Consider the following 15,000-nt stretch of genomic DNA (forward strand, 5'->3'; position numbering starts at 1 on the left):
CCGAGACGACTCGTTTCTGTGTGTTTCTCACACTTCTTCAGTCGGCATAATCCATTTTGTCATGTCCGTAGAAAACTCCAAACTATATATATATATATATATATATATATATATATATAATATATATATATATATATATTACTAAATACTACGTTAGGTAGCCATTTGGGACACCTAACTCAGGTTTTCATAAGGTTTGTGCATTAGGTCACCCATTTTCATCTTTCATACTAATGATGCAATGCCTATAAATAGCCCTGCTTTGCTTTGGTCTGTGTCTTTACTTTCTATATTTCAATTTTAAAAGAATTCCAATCACTTAATAAAGATATATATATATATATCAGTGTTTAATCAAGTTCGTAGTTATGTCACCCATTGTGTAAATGTCACTTACGTGACCCAGGCTAAAAAACATGATATCTCGCATGTCCGGATATATATCAAGGCGATTTTAATGCTAGAATTTTTTTTCAACCCAATTGATTTTTTGGGAAACAAATCCACGACCAGAAATTTCACGAAGTAAGTTTTCTGGTCTCAACCTCAAGATATACATTTTTTTCATTCAGCTTACGGAATGGCATCGCGATTTTCTATTTTACGACAATTGACCGAATCTTTTATTTCACGACAATCTAAGACCCAAAACGAAAGCAGGGTTGCCAGTTTGGCATTTTAAATGCCAGATTCCAAAAATCTGGCATTTTTGAAAACCGTTTGGCATTAGAAAAAATCATTTGGCATTTGGCATTTTCATTTGGCATTTTCTTTTCTTGTATATTATACTTCAAATGACACCTTTTCTTAATTATTTCTAAACGCGTAAAAACAAATCTCTTCACATCGCAAAACTTTGCTATTAAAACTGTGATGGATATTGTTTCTAATTTTTTTCTCTATAACTTCTTTGGACTCTGCACTTGAACCAGATTCAACAAAAAACATCATAAGAAACACGAAACAGTAAGTTTTCTTAATTGTCAATAATTATTTAACTGTTTACGTATTTACCTTTCATGTTAATGTATTTCTTTTTCATTCTTAAAATCCAACCGTGGTGTAGTGGTTTAGCACTTCACTTAGTAGTCAGTAGGTAAAAAATTACCCCAACAGGAAATTTAGTATAATTAAAAAAAAAAAAAAAGAAAAAGAAAAGAAAACACGCAAGCCACCAGGATATGATAGTAAATTGTCTATCAAAAGTGAGTAGTTTTCTTAGTGGGGGTGGGAGTCAACAGACTTTGGCATTTTTTGGAGTGTTTTGGCATTTTTTGAGTCTTCCCCTGGCATTTTGTTGAAAAATAATCTGGCAACCCTGAACGAAAGCACTGCGGGGAGAGAAGGAAAATGAAAGAAGCACAGAATTTGCGGTATTCGACATGGAATTCTCCATTCTTGTCACCAGTTGACTGTTTGTCAGTCCGTTTGTTGACTAGTCATTTATGTTTAATTCCATCATTTAGTAATTTCAACATGGCGGCATCGACTGCATTCATCGAATGTTAATGTTGGAGTCCAGGTCAGATAATAGTAATAGAGTAAGGTAAGACTAAATAAAGAGACTAACTCTAGCTAGATCTATCTCTACTCTAGATGCTCATGCTTTTTCTAGAACTTAATTAAGATTTAGATTTATCTAGATGAATGGTAATGTAGACCAATTCTCAGTCACTGTACTCTAGTCTAGTCTCAAAGGTTAGAGGAGAAGGCAATGTTGTTTTTTCTTTGCCAGTTTTGTTTGATGTCACAGATAACATGAGAGACAAAGTGTCACAAAGTCAAAAGACAGCAAACTAAAATAATAGATGACTCAAGACTAAAGATTTTTATGTATACATATTATAGTCTCTTTTCTCTAGGCTAGTAGTAGCCTCTATGATGACTATGCACATTTACTCATTCTCATACTTTTATTATGACGTGTACGTTATTCATCGTCCACATAGATGAAAGCTTGGAATAAATTGGAAACAAAAACCAACTTTAAAGTTGTGTGCATGTCAATCAAGATGAACATAAGTTAGAGGAGGGGCATTTTGATTCTTAATTTTGTACTTAATTAATTAATCCTAAACATTTATTCTCTTCCACAAAAGATGCTGAGCAAGAAGTGCCCTCCAGTTCTTCATCTCCCGTTCCCTCTGCTGACAGAGATATTGACCCAAATGTAAGATTGAAGAAAAGCATTGTTTCTTTTTTAAGTAGATTCTAGGCCTACTGTTTTCAGATAAAATGTATTTTCTATGTTTGTTTTAAAGCTTCTCAAATACCTTTATACTTGAGTATTTAATATTTATTCATTTATCATTTTTTTGATGCTGTCTCTGTGTATGTTAATGTTAGATATTCCATGCCTCAACCCCATTTTAAAAAAAAAAACTTATTTTCTCACACATGAAATGCTATAATAATGCAATGCTTATTACTCTTAAAGCCAGTGCTATTGAACATGTTATGCTATTAGTTACACATTTTGAAAATAATTATTTTTAAAATAAAAGTTGTTACGATTAGTGACTGTCCTAGTTCTTTACAGAAACTCAGGTGAGGCTTCTCCCTATTCTCTCACTTTAATGGTGCATCATTTGCTAGTTCTATTGCTATGTCACATTGAAACCTATTTTCTAATCAAATCTAACCGTATTTAAATAGAACATTACCTGTAATATCAGATTACTTGGCAGGCACCATTACATTTCCATTTCTAAATTTGAATCAATCAAAAACTTAATTTCTTTTATATCAACAGTTTGTTCCAGCACCACCCTCACAAACAAGTAGTGAGGATGAGTGGGAAGAAATGCTTTCCAAATTGCCAGCTTTGAGGTTCAAAGAAAAGATCCTAAATTGGAATCAGGTACCTAATAAAACAGATCATTAATTGAAAAGCATATCTTCATCTCTCTGCCCTCTTCTTTAACATGTCATTTGTTCTGCATTATAGCTCCTTACTTAATCAAACATCTGTGTTTGTATTATGGATGATCACCTTGTATGGTTGCATCCGCTTAGCAAATTTCAGGTTTAGAGTTAGAGAGACATCCAAAAACATTTTGATGGAGAATAGTCTTGCGGTTAAATACTGCTTTAAACATGTCAAATCTTAATAAGTCGTGTAAGCAAATTTATATGAAAAATCTGTCTGATGTGAACAATCTTTATTTTGCATTCTCAGGATCCAATGCTGATTGACAATGATGAAAGTAATCATTGCGAATCTGAAATTGTTGAATTTCATTCTGATGGATTGGTCGACAATATAAGGTAGGAAAAACCACTATGAGATACATGATCCTATTTACATAAATGATAATTATAAGCAGTCATTTATCGCTGTCTCCCTAAGATCTTTATATAATTTCTTAAAGTCACATAAATACAGTTTCACATCATACAAAGCACATATAATAAGGTTGAGAACAGGGTGGAATATAAAAATTGCTGTCTAAAATGATTGATTTATTTCTTAAAAATGATAATTTTTAAAGTCAAACTCTGGTATATGTTAGTGTCCTCTGTTAAAATATTCCATGTTTAATAATAATAATAGGATATAACTCTTGATTTTTATCTTAAACATAATTGGAGCAACTAGGTATCTACTTATGCTATTTAATCTAATTTTTACGAATTATATTTATTACTGATTACTACTATTTTACATCAAATTTCTAATAAAAAGATTATTTTTTTAGGCCTGATGAAAAGTTACCAAATCCACAAGAAGTCCGTCTTGAACCATCCCAACTGAAGGAAAATAGGAATGAAAGCAGTAATAAGGTTAGTCTTATTACTTTATTTGACTAATTGACTTTAGCGGAAGGATTAACGTCTGTTTTGATTATGCAACATCAGAGGAACAATTTGAGTAAATTGGGTCTATATCTCCAATTTTTTCAATGTCTGCTTGGCAAGGTACATTTATGGTGCATTGCTTTACTAGCAGCATAAGTGTCAGGTGTACAAGGTGTTAATGAGTTTGGATTAGGAGGTTAGAGTTGTGATTTTATTAAGAGTCATTAACTGGAATTTGTATAAAGACGACTGACAGCTGGTCCAGCCAAACTGTATAGATACGTTAAATCCAAGTCTTTGGAGATGTTCTGTATTTAAACTTAGAATGTGTCCTGCGAACAGTCTTTGTCTCATGGTTTCAGGGATCAGGTTAGATGTAATGTAATGCATATTCTGAATGCAGGCTCTTCCATGGCACTATATTCAGTAACATCGATGTCAATCACTTAAATTTACACAAATCCACATTTTTTAATGTCTCTTCATTGTTAATGGTTTTAAGTTAAAATAACTTTAATATAGTATACACAGTGTTGATTGAAATAATCGTCCAGTGTGATGAAAGCCCATGTAGTATAAAAGATGGATCAGATTTGAATTATAGTCCCCTATTATAGAATTATAGTGACAGAGTGGTTAAGGCATTGCACTGTGTCCTGGAAGGACCTGGGTTCGAGCCCCGCTTAGGTGATTTGTCCTCAAGGATTTTTTTTCAAGCATTTATGAAATCACTGCTTATGGCATTATCATCTGGGCAATGAACTTTTCTTTGATTTACATTTCAGAAACCAAAACGAATGTGTGAGTTTTGTGATGAATTTCCAACCCATCTCACTCGTCATGTAAAAAGAAAATACAGTACAGAGGAGGAGGTGATTGCTGCTTTGAAACTACCGAGCAAAGAGCAAAACAGAATGTTTGATACCATGAAAAACAGCGGCGTTTTTAAACCAAATGCAGAAATTCATCGCAAAGATAAGCAAGCAGCTTTAATAAGGGAGAGATGCCAAGGCAATGCTGATACAGTAATGTGTTTTGGCTGCTTAGGCTTTTTTGATGGCAAAAATATCTTTCGTCACAAAGAAAAGTGTTCTCGAGTGATGTCTTTGCAAGCTGACACACTTAAAATGACTTCTTTGTCAGGCTGTGCAAAAGAAATAGCTGTTGATGTTGAGTTTAAGACCAATGTCATTGATAGGTTTAGAAAAGATGATGTTGGAGATATTTGCAGAACAGATTTAGTTGTATTGTTGCTTGGGAAAAAACAATGGGCAAGATCAGTAGAAAAGGAAAGATCCGTTATAATGGGTGAGATGAGACTGTTTGCCAACTTAATTTATTTATTACGAGCAGAGTCCGAAAATAAAAATGCCTCAGGACTAGATGTGTTAGACTACAAACAATTCAATGTACTTGAAAAGGTTGTCATCAAATTCTGTGACAAAGATGATGGCCAAAAGGCCGGTTTGAAAGTGAGAATCGGATTTGTTCTAAAGAAGGCAGTCAACGTCATGAAAGGGTACTTTGTTATGAAAGGTGTATTTGACAAAGAGCAAGATTTGAGCAGATTTATAGATGTCCTCAATCTGAATTGGAGCTTTATCTTTTATTCAGCTCAAGTAGAATGTGAATTAAAACGGGGTGGTCTTCATAAACCAGCAGCCATCCATTGGAAGAAGATATTTCAACTTTCAGAAAATATTTGTTGCAGGAAATGGCAAATGGGATGGCTCAATTTAGTATCTGGGATAAACAGACTTTTATTTTCATGAGGAATATAATTTTGTCAAGGATAACCATGTTTAATGCTCGAAGAGGTGGTGAGCCAAGTAGGCTTACTTTAGCTGAGTAGAGAGATGCCATCACAGGTGCTTGGATCGATCCAAATTTAATTATGGATGTTGACGATCCAATGGAAAAATATTTGATCGATAATCAGAAACTGGCCTACCAAGCTGGCAAAGGTAATAGAAAACTTGTTCCTGTTTTGTTCCCAAAAAATGCAGATGACAATTAGATCATGCTCTAATTAATTTCTGTAAATTGTAAGTGTGCTGATATTTGTCTTTTTTCTTTAAATTGATGGTCTTGAATTAAATTTCTAGGTCTTGAATTTTAAAATTGTTTTTAGTGATAACCTGTAATCATCTAAAAGTTGACAGGATATCTAGTCAAATGTCTAAAATATTTCGCTTTGTCTTTCACAAAATTAAGAGTGGAAAACTATTCAATATTTATAATGTTTGTAACAAAAATGATTGCATTGAAAATATTGAAAGTAACCACCACCTAGTAGGTATCGACTGCCTCATTATACTGTAAGACATATGTGCAGTCAACATGCTAAAGACGATGGCATCTGTGTTTTTGAGGGGATTTGATGAACAAATTCACCTTTTAAAAAAATAATAAAATCATCCAGATGTTTTATCAAAACAAAAATTCATACAAAGCACATTTATTTTATGTCGATTGTAAAAACCATGCAATGTTGGTGATGATTCGTTCAATGGTTTGGGAGCCTTATGTATGGTAAGGAAAAGTCAGATTTTCCAAATACATGGCAGATATCAAGTAACATTGCAAATCATGTATTTTTGGTGTATGATTTCATGAAGTGTTTATGGTACAAATGTGTATTAAGTGATCCAATGACATAAATCATTTATTTTTAGTGTATAATTTCATGAACTTTTATTTATGGTACAAATATGCATTAAGTGACCCAATGGGTGACGTAAATCATATATTTTTAGTGTATAATTTCATCAAGTCTTGTTTATGGTACAAATATGTATTAAGTGACCCAATGGGTGACATAAATCATTTATTTTTAGTGGATAATTTCACCAACTCTTGTTTATGGTACAAATATGCATTAAGTGACCCAATGGGTGACATAAGTCATGTATTTTTGGTGTAGAATTTCATTAAATGTTTATGGTACAAATATGCATTAAGTGACCCAATGGGTGACAGAAATCATGTCTTTTTGGTGTATAATTTCATCAAACTCTTGTTCATGGGTAACATCACATATTTTTAAAAATATATGTTTATCTCATATTAGTTTTTAATAAATTTTTATTTTAAAATCAAAGTCGTTGCCGTCATCATCTGTTTAATAAATATGCTTATCTCTGTCCGTTTATACTTCTACTTCTATCGTTTATGTTGGGTACTTGTCTGGATAGAATTTTTTTTTTTTTTTATGCTTACACATGTAGTTACATTTAATTTTCTATCAACCTAAGACAAGTGTGTTATTTACTGCTCGAATGCTGGTTAAATCACTTGTTAATTGGTTGGTGCTTTAGACAATCCTACTGGGATGAGGTTCCCGACCTCCCATATGGGCAGGGAGGTACTTACTGTGTCTTATACCCCCCTATATCTGTTTTCCAATTGCTTCCTGTTTTTGTCTTGGAATGAGATTGCTTAGTTTTGTCCTGACCCTGGTCGGAGTTGTTGGCTGGGAGTGGGAGGGAAACCGTCGATTGTATAGTCTTGGGAGATGATATTTTTTTCCTTGTAAATCATCTCATTTTTGTACTGTTATTTTTTTAAATCTTTAACATATGATTTGTAAACATTTGAGTGTATCCTTCTTTGTGGATCTTGTACTGGTGTCTGGATAAGACTTAGGTGATCTCAATCTAAGTACACTGATAGCATGTTCTTGGAATCTACATTTGTTCTCTATTTGAACCATTCCCATTTGCCCTATTTTTCCTTAAGTCCTTTTAATTGTACATCTAGAATGTTTTTACTATCCAATTTTCTTCCTTTTTACTGGCGCTGATATAACCTAAATGTGTTACAAGCGCCGTAAAACCCTTAAAAACAAGCAAAGACATAAAAAGTCCAAAAACACCAAATATTGTCATGGGTAACCTAACTCACATTTTTATTGGAGTTCCTAACGTAGGAAATATACCATTGCAAATTGTGGGCTGCCTAAGTAAGTGAAAACAGTTAGTAAAAGTTAGGTCATCCAGTTAATTTTGTATCTCTTTCACTTTGTATAATTTTTACGCACATTTTTGTGGAATTATTCATTCTTTCATTTTAACATGTTTAGTGCCCCTGTGTGGCCGAACTCGTCTTTAATAAGAGATATATAGCTGGGTGACCTAAGTGATGTTTATACAATGGGCTACCAAATGTAGTAAATAGAATTATATATATATATATATATATATATATATATATATATATATATATATATATATATATATATATATATATATATATATATATATATATATATATATGTATATATTTATGAGTGTTGGTGGGTACTTGTAGGTACGAAAGTGCTCGATAATGGTGGTTAGAGCTAATATATAATGTAAATTATATATATATATATATATATATATATATATATATATATATATATATATATATATATATATATATATATATATATATATATATATATTAGGCATATTGTAAGAATAAAAACCATGAAATAATAGTGCTCAACTTTTTGATAAAAGGAGCTATTTATCCAATATTTCAAGTGTAATAATAATAATAATGCTGAAAACTTATATAGCGCTATAACTCCGAAACACCAGACTCTAAGCGCTTAAATTACAAATTACTTTGGCTGAAACATACTCATTCACACACACAAGCACACACACACACATACACACAACACAACACAAACCAAACCTATCTTGCTTCTCATACCATCTACTAAAATCGAAACAAATATGTTTTAAGCGAACGTTTAAAAATAGACAAAGATTCTTTTTCACGAATGCTCTGCGGTAAGGCGTTCCAAATAGAGGGTCCGAAATGAGAAAAGGATCTCATTCCAGCATTTTTCCGAATTCGAGGGACAACTAGTTTTGTGGAATCACTGGCCGAATGTAAGGGGCGGGTTTTGAATATCTTTCAATTAGTTCTGAAAGGTAGGAAGGGGCAGTACCTTCAAGACAACGATACACTAAAACACAAGCTTTGAATTTAATTCTTTTCCCAACAGGCAGCCAATGCAGGTCATGAAGTAGAGGTCCGGCAGAGTCGCACCTACGCTTCATGAATACTAGTCTGGCAGCGCTGTTTTGGACAATCTGAAGACGTTTCAGATTGTATTGCGAAACGCCAAACAACAGAGCATTACAATAATCCAATTTCGATAGTACGAGGGACACAACCAGGTGCTTCGTCACATCCTCAGATATGAACCGTCTAATGGAAGCAATCTTTTTTAGTTGGAAAAAGAGAGATCTAACCAAATTATTAACCTGATGCTCCATCGACAGTCCAGAGTCTAAGAATGTGAAAAGGTTTTTCACTTTGTCAACAATTTGAATAGAGGCATCCCCCAACTTCAAATCTGTTTCACTTTTCCACTTCCTGTTCCCCACATACAGCACCTCCGTCTTATCATCATTCAGTTTCAGTCTGTTCTCATTCATCCATTTCTTAACACTTTGGATACAATTTTTACTATTGGCTGATACTTCTTGTAAATTTCTCGTATTGGAAACGCAGTACAATTGCGTATCATCAGCGTATTGATGGTAAGACAGACCAAAACTTCTGATGATTTTAGACAGAGGGCCAACGTACAAAACAAAAAGAACGGGTCCAAGTACTGAACCCTGGGGAACCCCACAATCAAGAAAGATTTCCTCCGATCTATATTCATCCACCGTAATAATCTGTTTACGATTAAACAAATATGACCTAAACCAATCAAGCGCTGCACCAGACACGCCATAAGTAATTTCAAGACTTTTGAGAAGAAGATTGTGATCAATAGTATCAAAAGCAGACGATAGGTCAAGCAAATTCAGCAAAGAACATGAACCATTGTCTATAACAGAGAGGAGATCATTAACAACCCTAAAAAGTGCGGTTTCCGTCGAATGATGTTGCCTATAAGCAGACTGAAATTTTTCTTCAAGACAATTATTTTTAAGATGAGACAGTAATTGTTTCAAAACAAGCTTTTCTAAGATCTTAGAGAGAAAAGGAAGATTAGAGACAGGGCGATAGTTTTTTAAGTTCTCTTTATCGAGATCAGGTTTTTTCAAAAGGGGTTTGACATGAGCAACTTTGTAAATGTCTGGTACAGCACCTGACTGCAACGAATTATTAACAATACATGTAAATGGTGTTAAAATTACATCAATGCATTTGTAATTATGATCAACGATATATATATATATATATATATATATATATATATATATATATATATATATATATATATATATATACTTTCACTTCCACTTCCTGATGAGAGCAACGCTCGATAACAACGTTGTAGAAGTCAAACTATCTTAATTATATTTCAAATGTTTATATATATATATATATATATATATATATATATATATATATATATATATATATATATATATATATATATATATATATTGGCGTGTGTGTGTGTGTGTGTGTGTGTGTGTGTCTGTTTGCGGGAAATTGTCAAGAAATATCTTCATTTTACTCCTCTCCCTTTTCCCCTCCTCAACTCGCCTTTACTCTTCACCTCCTCCTTCCTCCCCTTTTACACTTCATCTCCACCTCCTCCATCCCCCTTTTACACTTCACTTCCCTCTCCATCCTCCTTGCACCCTTCACCTCTTCCACCAACCCCCCCCCCCCCCCCCCTCTCTCTCTCTCCCCTCCTTTTCTCTTCACCTCTCCGTCATCTCCTTTTTACTCTTCGCCACCTTCTCCATCCTCCTTTTATTCTTCACCTCCTCCTCCGTCCACCTTTACTCATTACCTCCTCCTCCATTCCCCTTTTACCTCGTCACCTCCTCAAACCCCATATTACCCTTCACTTCCTTCACTACCTTACCTTGATTCTCTCAGCGCCAAGAGGCGCTTAAGGCCTGACTACCCCCCCCCTATTTTATTTTATCGGGTTCATTGCTTCAGTTCTTGCTCGCTTCCAGGAGAATATGTCAGCACCATATCTTTTCCTTTCCTCCATTCTGCACCAAGTTTGTTTTAGACGCCCCTGTCTCCTGTTTCCTCCCGGGCAAACTGAACTCAAAATAACCCCCCCCCCCCCCCCCAAAAAAAAAAACCAAAAAAAAACCAGGAGGTGTGTTCTGATGGATCACTTTATTTCAGTCAGTGACAATGCCAGCAGAATAACTTTTGTCCCCACGACTATACTTTCTAATCGTTTTTTTTTTTTTGGTTTGTTTGTTGTGTTTTTTTTTCCTTTTATTTTTATTATTTATTTTTTTATTTATTTTTTTTTTTTTTTTGTTGTTGTTGTTTTTTGTTGTACTTTGAAGCGAACCCTTCGAGTTCGAGTCTCCGTTAACTCGCAACTCAGAACCCCGTAGATTCGTTTGTTTTGTTTTGTTTTGTTTTTCTTTTGATTTTTTAAAGTAAAAACTCACAAAAATGTTTACTTTCGACGATCTGTACTTATCTTAATTTTTAAAGCCAGTGTCAATAGCAACAGGACACTTTTTGCCTCTGTCATTTGTAACCGGCGTATTTTCCTTCCGAATCGAAGCTCTTTCAATCTAAAAATGCCTGCTATCTTGTCGACTCTATGATGTATCCTAGTAATAGTTTCAGACTAAGCTTGAAGTCCAGCCTCGGCAATAATTAAACCTTGGCCAAACTTAGTCCGAATGTGCCACGAGATTTTAGTTTGGGACTTGTTTGTTCAGCTCAAATAAAATCCGATTTTTTTCAAGCCCTTGATTAAAGTCAAAGACTATGCGCTAGTCCGCGTTCATAAAAATGGCTCTGGCGTCCATCCCATCGCGATAGCACAATCAAACTCATTTCCTTGCATCTGGCACTTTATAGACCATATTTTCCATTGTTGTGGTAACCTCTGGGAAAACGAGACGGTGCCCCATCGATGGAATAAAGGTCTAATCTGCGGGTTACCAAAGAAAGGCAACTTGCACGAACGTGGAAACAGTGAGGCATTAGCTACTACCAGTCACCGGTAAAATCCTGAGAAAATTTTTGATTAGTAGAATTCAGGAAGGGTATATAGCAGAGTAAGGAAATACCAGACAGGGTTCAGACCAGAACCACGGAACAAATCTTTATACTTCGAAACATCTTAGGACAAGTGAATGAATGGAATGGCACATTGTATGTACTTTGTTGATTGTGAGAAAGCTTTTGATTCCGTATATCGAGACAGTTTATGGCTTCTGATGAATAAATATGGAATACCAAGGAAGATAATTGGCATTATAACAGCACGATATGAAAGATTTCAGTGTTCTGTAATTGAATCTGTAATTGAAGATGAAGGAGTAACAGACTGGTTCCCTGTAGTCAGTGGTGTGAAACAAGATTGTTGAATGTCAGGTTTCCTGTTCATGCTAATCATAGATTGGGTAATGGGAAGAACTACAGAACACAATAGAACAGGAATTCGGTGGAATTATACGACTAATCTAGAAGGATTTGACTTTGTGAACGGCATTGCTCTGATATCTTCCAATTTTGAGCATCTCAAATCCGAAACAGCAGCGTGGAAAAGTATGAAAGGAGTTGAAAACTTCAATTATCTTGGAGCTGAAATCAGCAAAGATGGGGAAGTGACTGGTGATTTGATAAGAAGGATTGGGCTGGCACGGGAGCTTTCCAAAGGCTTGTAAAAGTAGAATGCAATGTTTGTCGGCAGAAAAACAAAACAAAGATAACACTCTTAAAATCCCTAATCATGTCAGTATTACTGTATGGCTGCGAAACATGGAAAAGGAACAAAGAAGATGAAAGAAGAGAGGACACTTCCGAAAACTAAACAAATGTCTCAGAAGAATACTAAGAATAAGTTGGCAACAACGTTTAACAACAGATAAAGTGATGGAATTGGCATGAACAAGGAAGGTCAGTGTTGGAACTGGATTGGACATGTATTGAGAAAGGAAAATGGGTTTGATTGTGCTTTAGCGATGGGATGGACACCTCCTAATCCCACCCCCCCCCCCCCCCTTCTTCCCTTTACGCATAGTTGAGTCCTTGAAAAAAAGTCTCTTTACTCACATTCTCTAATTGTAATCAGGTGTGAAATTGTTAATTTTTACTGGTTGTTCTAGTGTCTAATACAGTAAAACCCCGGAAAACTACGATTTTTTCAAGTCCAGGTAGGCAGTTCTGATTTAGGTACATATTTTCAGGGAAACATGTTGAGCATTTTTTATTCCACGATTGTTTCAATAAACACACTAGTAGGAAGAATTAGGCTAAAACCGTGCAAATTCGGGTTGAAAGCATGACAATTTGCATACAGGTTACCAAGACCAATCAAAAACCCATCTACTGTAGAACCACTCTGAGAATCAATCATAACGTTTCGGTTTAAGGCCTTAAACTTTCCCTATTACAGCTATATTAAACAAGGGAAATAACTGCGTAAATACACATATTTTCTTCATTTTCACTGTGGAAGTGGAAATTGGACAAAACCGTGCACATTGGGATTCAAAGAATGAAAATTGGCATACAGGTAACTAAGTCACATATAAATGATACCTGCTATAGAACCACTCTCGCTATTTATCATAACAGTGCATTTTTAGCACTTTTATTTTTCCCTATATAGCATTACTTATCCAAGGAAAATAACAACGAGAATACAATGTACGTTCAATAATTTTAAATATATTGTTGACCATTTATAGTAGCTAACAAATGGCTTCGATTGGGAACAGTACAGACAATGGACGTTTCGGGGAAAACCCTTTGTCAGCTAAAGGAACGTTGAAAACATAAAACAAAATGTAGTAGGAATTGTAGCGTGTGTATTCCTGGGTGTTTGAATCAAGATGATAGCGTGGTGTTATCTAGTTAACATATTAAAGACTTGTCCAATCAGTCCCTGCGAGAAGTTCTTTTTTTTCCATTGTAATAATTGTATCTGAAAACATGCAAACGCATTCCTTATTTAGTCATAGGTAATATTCTTCCACCCCTCTCCTCTCTCTCTCTCTCTCTCTCTCTCTCTCTCTCTAACTCTCTCTCTCTCTCTAACTCTCTCTCTCTCTCTAACTCTCTCTCTCCCTCTCTCTAACTCTCTCTCTCTCTCTCTCTCTCTCTAACTCTCTCTCTCTAACTCTCTCTCTCTCTCTCTAACTCTCTCTCTCTCCCCTCTCTCTCTCTCTCTCTAACTCTCTCTCTCTCCCCTCTCTCTCTCTCTCTTTCTCTCTCTCTCTCCCTCTCTCTCTCTCTCTCCTCTCTCTCTCTCTCTCTCTCTCTCTCTCTCTCTCTCTCTTTAATTTCTTTCTTTCTTTTAAAGACCCATCAACATTCAATTATGAATTATGAGAATTTCATATGGAATACACCAGTAATGCTACAGTTTTAAAACGCTACATTAACTGCACGAAGGTTCTCAAGCAAGACACGTCAGACCTGTTTCATACAAAACAAGCCATCAGTTCAGAGTAATTTTTCGACAACGACAGATAGAACAGTCGCGGGTGCTTTTAGCCGAGCACTCATTTATACCTGAAGGAGCAGGCAATTTGTAATGGAATTTGTGTGCAGTGCCTTCCACAAGGGCACACCATTACAGATAGAATATGCTCCCATTGTTACCATGCAGTCAATAACATCAATAACTAGAGGTGTCTAAATGAGTCAATAAAAAGGAGATAAAGAGAAAGGGAGTAAATCGGACTCATGAATGAACAACACAAAAGAAACTGTGTTTTGGCCTTTGGCCTTTTTCAAGTAAACACAAAGTAACATAACGTCAATAGCTTGACACACATATCGTTAACCCTCTTATTTAAATACGTAAGTTAGGCATTTGCTTCTCTATTTTTATCTTGTGTTTTATATATATATATATATATATATATATATATATATATATATATATATATATATTATTTTAATATTTACCACAATGTTGGAGTCAGTCTACATCGATGTTTCAGGCCTGTTCAGCCATCGTCAGGACTGTGTGTTACATGAGTTTGGTTTGTTGTGTGTTGTTGCTTGTTGAAGTCCTGACGATGGCTGAAAAGGCCTGAAACATCGACGTAGACTGACTCCAACATTGTGTTAAATATTAAAATAATAATTCTTTCAATTGCTACATGTCGAGCACTTTTCGGTCTATAAGATTCCATCAATATCAATTAATGTTTATTTAAAAGAATTCTGTAGTATACGATTTGTACAATACAATTGTTTTGAAAATTATAATCGATGATGATAAGAAGAAACTTA

General features: G+C 34.8%; 2 protein-coding genes across 2 annotated transcripts in view; one reads left to right on the forward strand and one right to left on the reverse strand.

Annotated features, from left to right (window-relative positions):
- LOC144958175 (uncharacterized) overlaps positions 1 to 15,000 on the reverse strand; it is a 128,889-nt gene that overhangs the window by 16,327 nt on the left and 97,562 nt on the right. The window lies entirely within an intron of this gene.
- LOC144958178 (uncharacterized) lies at positions 1,164 to 6,981 on the forward strand. Its single transcript, XM_078889960.1, has 6 exons — positions 1,164 to 1,546; positions 2,100 to 2,170; positions 2,753 to 2,860; positions 3,179 to 3,267; positions 3,699 to 3,783; positions 4,584 to 6,981. The coding sequence occupies exons 3-6, from the start codon at positions 2,804 to 2,806 to the stop codon at positions 5,568 to 5,570; spliced, it is 1,218 nt and encodes a 405-aa protein (XP_078746086.1). The 5' UTR covers positions 1,164 to 1,546; positions 2,100 to 2,170; positions 2,753 to 2,803; the 3' UTR covers positions 5,571 to 6,981.

This window comes from Berghia stephanieae, chromosome 12 (assembly GCF_034508935.2).
Source record: "Berghia stephanieae isolate SIO BIC M18660-M18661 chromosome 12, UCSD_Bste_1.3, whole genome shotgun sequence".
Classification (NCBI taxonomy): Eukaryota; Metazoa; Mollusca; class Gastropoda; order Nudibranchia; family Aeolidiidae; genus Berghia; species Berghia stephanieae.